General features: G+C 37.4%; 1 protein-coding gene across 1 annotated transcript in view; it reads right to left on the reverse strand.

The window, feature by feature from the left end:
- Window positions 1–9,114, reverse strand: part of SCEL (sciellin) — a 73,648-nt gene that overhangs the window by 62,475 nt on the left and 2,059 nt on the right. Inside the window, exons 3-4 of the mRNA XM_012723189.1 lie at window positions 7,056–7,115; window positions 4,818–4,886 (exon numbers count right to left, since the gene is read on the reverse strand). Of these exons, the coding sequence (XP_012578643.1) occupies window positions 4,818–4,886; window positions 7,056–7,115 (129 nt within the window). The remainder of the gene's footprint in view (window positions 1–4,817; window positions 4,887–7,055; window positions 7,116–9,114) is intronic.

Below are 9,114 nucleotides of genomic sequence, written 5' to 3' on the forward strand. Positions count from 1 at the left end.
AGAAAACATTGCATTAATAAAAGCTACCTGTGACAAAGTCTATAAGGCTATTTCAGTACAGTTTGCAATTTTTATTTTGCTTTCTTTTTTCTGATAGTTTCTTAGAGCGATAAAATTGATATTTAACATTATATTAGCTTCAGGTATAGAACTTAATTATCCAGCTGCAAATGATAACCAAAATAAGCCTAATTAACATGTGGAATTTTTAAAGTTTGTGCTTTCTACTAACCCTGACAACTCATTGAGGACCTAACTTGTTGACTATTTTGTGTTTGCTATTGTTTAATAATACAGCCAGGCAATGACAGCACTTCCTATGTTAGCAAAAGGCATCAGTGGAAGACACAAGTCATGATTTATGGCACGGACAATGTTTTATGTTTGCCAGACTTATTTTCTATCTGAGCACACAGAAGGCCATAGGTCCCAATCTTCATTACAACTCACTCGGGGCCATGTGATTTAATTCTAAACTAAAAAAAAAAGGTGAAAAATGTTTGCCATATTCAGACCCATTATAAATTCTATTGAGTGATTCCCCATGCTCTTTCTTCCCCTGCGACTAGGGTTTTGGTATCCATGGGTTGAAGACAGCAGCATTAAAACATGGAAAGAACTTAGGTGGCTGAGTCACTTCCTGGAGCAGAGTGGTGCCCCACTCTTCCAGTTAATACAGAGGAGTCTGATGAAAGCAGTAATCCATTGCACTAAGCCACGGAGATCTGGGGGCAAGGGTGAGAACTTGTCCACATAGTTATTCCACCCCAATAAAAAGTTTTATCATTTGGTCCTCCCTGGTGGCGCAGCGGGTTAAAGCACAGCACTCATGTGCACTTCCACATGAGTTCGATCCCCGCCTGCCCCGGAGATGACCACATGGCGTGGCAGACCTCTCCTGACCCACCCGCCGCTCCCCTCAGCAGTGTACTTCGTCGATCTGCCTGTTCTGCTCCCCACTCTGTCTCTGGTGAAGCCTCTCGCTGCCCCTGAGCCTCTGGCCTGTACCCCAGTTCTGTATGCACAAATAAATAAATTTTTAAAAAAAGTTTTATCATTTACTTTGGGCTGTCACTCTAGATAGCCAAAACAGAATCTAATGACCACCAGAAGTTTTAATACCTCTACTCTTGTCGGAGAGTAGGTCTGAGGAAGGTGTATTTGTCCCTTGGGTGAGAAAATACAAATTAAGAATCCTGTAGCCTCCATGCCAGGGATGGGATTTCATGAGTGTAATCCCTGTTCCTTCCCTTTCCTCTTTCACATAGATTAGGAATGTTCCTGAGACATGAGGTTATCTTCTGGGGTACTTTGCCATCTTGTACAAAACTAGGATGTAACAAAGTTAGGCTCAGGAAAACAAAAGTTCAGCAAAACTTTTCTGTTGATCTATCCCCTACACTATGTATCTACTAGAACTGTCCATAAATTTCTGCTTGTATCATCAACTTTAGCTCAGCACTTTATTTAACCATTCCTGTGAAGATGGGCACTGATTTTATCTCATGCTAAAAACAAATCATGTGGGAAAAAATATGACTTAGTTGGCTAGGCTAAAAATAATTTCAATTTTTAGATATCATTTTGGCAGGTAACAAAAGTATTGAATAAATAACTCTAATACTTAAAGTTTCTATGAGTCATTTCAGTTTCTGTTTATGCAACATAATGCCACAAACTAATAACTCCAGAATGCAAAAAAGAAGGTTGTAATCCTCCAAATCTTCATATTCTCCACAGATGTTTCATAATACAAGAAGTAATGTGTACAGGATCTCAGAATCCATGTATAAACTCATATCTAAAATGATAATCAGGCTAAAGACAGTGAATATATCCCCTGACCTTACTGCTTAGCCTCTAAGATATTTATATTTTAAGAGCTCTGCAGTAAACCATTGTGATTATCGTAAGTAAAATGTCAGGTAACCCTAAATCTTAAAGCTTAAATATTTGTTCCTCAGAAACTCTACCCAGATTTTACAGCTGCATGTGACATCCTCATATAAGATTAAAATAACCTTGGGATATTGTTAGTCTAGAATATTGAAAACAACCACCCACATAAGGCAAATAGAACATGAATATCAAATATTCTCATAGTTTAAATGTGAGTTCTGTTAAAATTAAATGAAGTTAATAAAAATTCTAGATTGTAAATCTATATGGACAATATTGCATATAATAATAAAAGCAACTACTTATTTCTTATGTAAGTCATTTTATACACTCTTCCTCTACCCTTCAGAACATCCCTTCAAGGTAGGCACAATTGTATATGATTTATAGATGAAGAAGTGGAGTCTTAGATAAAGTGAGTGACATTTTGCTATACAACTAGGAAGTAATCTACCTCCAAGGTCATTCTAGCAGGGCCCAATGCCATACACCTGATCATGTAGTCTGATTATACCCAACATTTATATAATAGGTCAACATGCCTTCCTTCAATTATTACTCTTCCCTCATCTCTTCTATGCCGATAGGGGATAAGTTTATGAATAGTAATGGTGAGAACTCTAAATCAGCATTCAATACAAACATCAATTTATCATTTCTCAGGAAGAGGAAATTTGATTTTCCCCTGAAAATGAAGTTTCTGTCAACTTGTGATATGAAATAGGTTGTTTTAACAGGAGTCTTGGAAGCAGGAAATACACAAACAATACAATAAGCAATATGATTTTTTAAAAGTCCCACACACAAAGGAAGAATTACACTTCCACAACAGAACACTAGAGGTCTTCCTAAACTAGGTTTTCCTATGAATTCTTTACACCACAGGATTTGGGCCATCTCTGCATTCACTATTAGTATATAATGCATTCACTATTATTATATTTCTTTTGAATGCCTCAGATTTTTACAGACATGTGCACATTTTTAAAGGGAATTCTTCAAATGTAAATTCAGTTCTCTCCTATTCATTTCAAATAAATGCATTCTTGAAAAGCACACATGCACACAGACCAGCTATATTTAATAATTTTCCTCTAAAATTATTTCACATCTGGGCCCTCCCTGGTGGCGCAGTGGGTTAAAGCACAGCACTAAGAAGCTAAAGCCACTTCAGCATGAGTTCGATCCCCACCCTGGAGGTGATCCACATGGCACGGCAGACCTCTCCTGACCCGCCCCCTGCTCCCCTCAGCAGTGTGCTTCATTGATCTGCCTGTTCTGTTCCTCACTCTGTATCTGGTGAGTCCTCTCACCACCCTTGCAGCTCTGGCCTATACTCCAGTTCTGTATGCAGAAATAAGTAAGTCTAAAAAAAAAATTATTATACATCTAGCACTATAGTAGCCTGCACAAGAAAGTCTGACCTTGTTAACAGGATTTGCTTTTCCTTACTAATCCCTGTGTCCTTTTCCTCATTTTTTAAAAAGATTTATTTATTTATGCATACAGAACTGGGGTACAGGCCAGAGGTGCAGGGTCAGTGAGAGGATTCACCAGAGACAGAGTGGAGAGCAGAACAGGCTGAATGACGAAGTACATTACTGAGGGGAGCAGCAGGCTGGTCAGGAGAGGTCTGCCGTGCCATGTGGGTCACCTCTGGGTTGGGGATCAAACTCATGCTGAAGTGGCTTTAGCTTCTTAGTGCTATGCTTTAACCTGCTGTGCCACCAGGGAGGGCCCTTCCTCATTTTTATTTCCACACAGAGAACTGTAGCCTACTGATGGGAAACAGGACTGCCTGGGGAATTAGCTGCCCATGATATTTCTTTCAAAACTGTTTGTAAACTACCTGTGTAAATGAAACAGAAGTTTTCTGGCCACACTATTTACTGTATAAGATGACAGGTCGGGGCTAGATTTGGTAGCTCTGAATTTGGTTGAATATTAGAATCAGTTCATAACCTTTAAAAAAATGCCTAAGCCCCACCCACCTCAGGCTAATTAAATCATAATTTGGGAGGTGAAAGGCAGTGGGAATCAAGGCATCAGTGAATTTTAAAAGCTTGTGCAGTGATTATAATTTGCATTCAAGGTTTGAAATGACTCAACTAGTCTGCATGTGAGGTTCGTCTAGTCCATTAAGGTGGAGGTTCTGTCTTGATGGACTTGTTATAAACATTTAAACATACTGTACATAAAGTTTAGGTTTCCCACATCTATAACCTTTTTAGGGCTAATTATTTTGCTTTTAAATTCATTCCTATAGTGTTTGTTTCTTTTGTGAATGGTGCAATATGACAACTCACAGAGCAAGGCAAAAGGACAGGGGCATTTTCACTCCTCTTTACACACATTTCCATGAAGATGAGATCTTGACATCCACTAGCTCATTTTGGTTGAGGCTATTAATTACTCTGGTGCCCAAAAAGGTTTTACTTTCTAAAGTGAAGAGCTAATGTCTTTATCCAAGGATGGGTCAGAATGACTGCGCTGATAAAACATACAGTGTCTTTGTAAAGAAGTTGTGCAGAAATTGTTGTTTTTCCATGCTTGGAATAGAAGACTGAAAACAGATCAAATCGCTAGAACAAAGCCTTAATACTCACTTTCACAAAAAATAACTCCATTCTCCACTTAAATTGTACAGATTCTATGCATGTCCACCCTACCTCTACTCAACCCTGTTTCTTTAGAATTTTTTGTATCAATCTATTTGTAGCAGAAACTTAGGAAGTTTATTAAGTCAAGATTTTATAAGTTTGGGAAAAAGATACTTTAATACTTACAGCCCTTATGTGCCTGGTAATAAAAAGTCCTGGTTCACAGCAAACTTTGGTAAACACTTAAATATTTCCTGTTTCATAAGTAAGATTTAATGTATATTGTCATTCCAATTACATGATTCAAATGTACCTTACCTGTCCAAAGTGTCATCAGATCTGTACCGACTAATTGTGGCTTTTGGCTCATCTCTCCCGTTTGTTTTCCTGTAGCAACAACAACAACAACAACAACAACAATAATAATAACAATTACAAGAATATCAAACAAAAATTAGTTATAGTTTATAAAACATATAATGAATTTGGCAAACTCTGCATATGTAATGAAGAAAAAGAGGGCGTGGATATCCTAACCTTTCAAAGTTTTGGCTTAGATCAAATAAATTATGGCAAACCAAATTCTCTACCTTCATAAAGCAATTTCTTCTCCAGCTATGATTATTTCTAACTACAATGTAACATATTCAAATTAGGAATAAATATATGTAAGAAACCACGAACATGCTAAGAGGCTAATAACTAATATGTACTCTTGTCAGTGTTGCTGACTTTTATATAGTAGGAACTCAATCCTTTTAATCAGCGGTGTTGCTGGCGGCTTTAGTAGTGCCATAACGCAACACAAATGGTTAAATACAAATTGCTTTACCTAATTTTCAGCACCGTGGACAGGGTTGAAAGAAAAGAACTTGAGACAGAAGGGAGAGGAGAGGAAAGAAGGGAAAAAGAGAAACAAGAAAAGATGAAAAGAAAGTGGAAGAAAGGAAAAATAACAGCTACCTGGAGTATAAAACAAGGGAGATGAAGTAGGAAGAGGTGAGGCATAAGGTAAAGAGTTGTGGAAGACATTGAACAGAAAAAGAAGACAAAACAGTAAGAGAGATTTGAAAGAGCAGAAATCATAATCACAGAAGTGGTGGAACTATCCTGATCAAAAGTCTACATAATGCCTCATATACTCAGTGATAAAGTGGCAGCAAGCACTTTGGGGAATTATACAATGATTTACTATGGTTGCATTTCAAAGCAGTTTTGAAGTTGACAGATCAAAGATATTGAACTAAAAATTATACTGAACCAGAATGTCTAATATTTCATTTCAGTGTGATGCAGTATATTTTTATTAAGCAAATATTTAGGAAGTAAACCATATGCAAAGTACTAAGCTAATGATTACAAGGACATCAAGAATGGAAAAAATGTGTGCCCAGAGCTAGGAGGGCAAACTAAATACACACATCCTACCATATAAAGAGGTTCTTAGTATGAAAGTGGTTCAAATAAAGTGCAAGTTCTAAGTTGAGAAAGCTCTTATTTTGGATCAGAATCAGAGACTTTAAAAATAAAGTGAAGTTTGTGTTGGGGTTTGTAAGTAAAGTAAAGGTTAATATTTTCAAACAGAGGTAGAGGGAATAATTCAAACTTAAGCAAGAAAAAAGTGAAGAACATTGTCTAATGCTATTTACCAACTTAAGAAACAGAGAAGTTGGGTTGGGTCATTATGGTTAATGCGAATACATGTGGGCTATCATGAAAACCAAGGAAAAGCCACACATCAGTCTGGAAACTGCAAAATCAAGCAGATACTTTATGTAGAGGGCTCTAAGGCTCACGGAAGTCTTGGACCTATGTCGTAGGTTGAAGTAATCAAGTTGTAAAGGGTTTAGACAAATTCATACATTAAAGTTTCTAAAATAGACATATTCAACAAGTCTACTTTAAAGAACATTCCATGAAAGACCATCACAGTGCTGTATTAATATGTCTTCTTGACAGACACAGCTACTGGGCCAGATAAAAACTTGTGTCTAATAAATAATTAGGTTCTTCTGATGGGTGTGACTGTTTGTATATGTATGAGCGTAAATGTATTCTAACAAGGATGTTATCTCTTTATTTGATCACTAAGGTTATTTACATCATTGTGATTACCAGTTTTGTCTATATTTTCTACTAATTGGCCTTTGCCAGTCTATTTGCTGTTGAGTATCACTCAGTAGTTTTCCTCAAGCCTAGGAATTTTTAAATGCCGCCAAAAGCAAGAAATGACTGGAGTTCTTATTTCTGTATTGTAGGGTCCCTTTCCCCAAAGTTAAGATATCTGATCTGGCCACATTTCCCACCAGGAGGGACACCTCAGTGGGGCAGGCAGAGAACTGGTTATTCTGTAGCTCTGGAAACATGTATCTGGAGAAGCACAAATTTTGTCCTATGGAAATCCGTGATATTATCACAGCTTTTCCTTCATGTGCCCAGAACATTAGGGAAAGCCTGAGGCTAGCCACAAATATTCAGCCTGTCTTGAACAAGTCTTCTCTCAAATGCATTGTCTTTGTGTTTCTGCTAATGATGTAATTTGTCTGAAACACCCACCTGTCCAAAGCATCATGGGAATTATGTCGGCTGAGCACCACCCTACCATAGTTCTCATCTCTGCAGAAAAGAAGAACAAAATTAAATCACATGAAGAGTCACTACAGTAATTAGTAAACACTAACTAAGAGAAAGAGAGCTTATAATGTCTAGTAAGATTAATTCATTGTATTCCAGGCTTAGAAAAACAACTAGGTATTTATTTTAGCCAGTCTCCACATGAAAAAGCATGGTGAAAAGAAACAGGCTTGTCAGTAAAGATTATCAACAACCTAATTTATCCTGAGATTTGAGTGTCATTTAACAATGGGGTGATTGTTTTATTTTTTCATCAGAGTAGGGAAACAATTGGCCATTTACCTTGCATGTACTAGGAAAATTTTTCTGCAAGAAGGCAAACGTTTCCTCAAAATGTTTCAAATTTAATTAAGGCTGTTATACCTAGACATTTTTATTTCATATTTGTAGTTAAGGAGGATGGTTATTCACAGGAGATTTAGCTATTTTTGAACCATGAAAATATATAGTTGATTCTGTTTGGTCCTTAAAATAATTCTGTGAATTAGGCAGGGAATAAACTGTACTATCCAACTCACAGATGAAGGAACTAATGAGGAATTTTGTGGTTTGCTAAAGACTAAAGGGTTAAAAATGACCAAGTGGGTCTAGGATCAAGATCCTTTTATTCCAAATGTTCACTTTTCGTACTGGTCATACCTGCAATGGACCTTCGTATATGAAATCTCAAAGGCATGTTGGTCTTACTTTATACTGTGGACCTGAAAGTACAGGCAACTTTAGGAAATGTCAAAACATGTAGTAGATACTTTGGCCTTGAGTCAAGGCAAGAGTAATTACCTGAATTTTTTTTTTTTTAAGTCAACCTAACTAAACCTGAAATACCACATTTCTCTGGGTTCTGCTCCAGAACATTACTCAACACTCTGGAACCATTTATAATAAAGCTATAAAACATACAGAGTAGACAATTAAATATAAAGGTGAACTGTGAAACTGCAACACTTCTGGCAAATATTCAGTCTGAAAGATCTGAAGAGAAATTTCCATCTCTCTTGGAATCCCTTCCCTAACTTGTGGGATAATATTAGACAAATGACACAGTCTCATGACACATTCTTGAAAAAGAATCATAAAACATCACACAGAATTGGATCAGTACGACTGGGGGAAGCTCCTGAGCCAATTTCCCCTCATTCAGTAGCTGTCATGTCATCTAGACCGGCTTTCATGGGTCATTTTAAAGAGGCATGCCTGGCATCAAACATCATTCCTACCAACAACAATTTGTTTCAGACATCTGTACATTTACCCACCTGTGCAAATATTTGCAACCCAACATTTATGATGTACATTTGACATCATTTTATCACAGTGAAAAAACAGAAATGCCATATTAGACCATGAGGGAAACGGTAAATGCAGCTTCAGAGCAGGAAATGATTGTTGCCCAAGTATGCTAACCCTAAAGTTAGTGTGAATTTACAAATATTCCTATAATCTTTAAAAACAAGAAGATTTAGTACAGAATTAAGTGGCATTTATATTTTAAAAGTTACAAGTATGCTCCTTAAATAATCACGAATGAACATAATGGAAAATCTTGTAATGCAGGTTTTCTCTACTTCAGCAGTATTGACTGTATAGATTTAAAAGGTTTTTTGTTGTAGCGAGTGCCCTGTGCATTTGAAAAATGGTCAGCAGCATCCCTGGTCTCAGTCCTCGAGGTATCAGAAGTATTCCTCAGTTTTGGCAGCTGAAAATGTCTCCCAACCTTTCCAAATGCCCCCCTGGGAGCAAGATTACCCCTGACTAAGAACCATTAGTTAGGATCCTCCCTGGTGGCATAACAGGTTAAAGCACAGAACTATAACACTAGCCACAAATACTGCAGCACAAATTCAATGCCTGGCCAGGGAAGTGACCCTCATGGTGCAGCAGATCTCTCCTGTTTCACTCACTGCTCCCCTCAGCAGTGTACTTCATCAATCTGCCTGTTCTGCTCCCCATTCTGTCGCAGGCAAATCCTCTCACTGCCCCT

This window comes from Condylura cristata, unplaced genomic scaffold (assembly GCF_000260355.1).
Source record: "Condylura cristata isolate star-nosed mole 26May11 unplaced genomic scaffold, ConCri1.0 scaffold00010, whole genome shotgun sequence".
Lineage (NCBI taxonomy): Eukaryota > Metazoa > Chordata > Mammalia > Eulipotyphla > Talpidae > Condylura > Condylura cristata.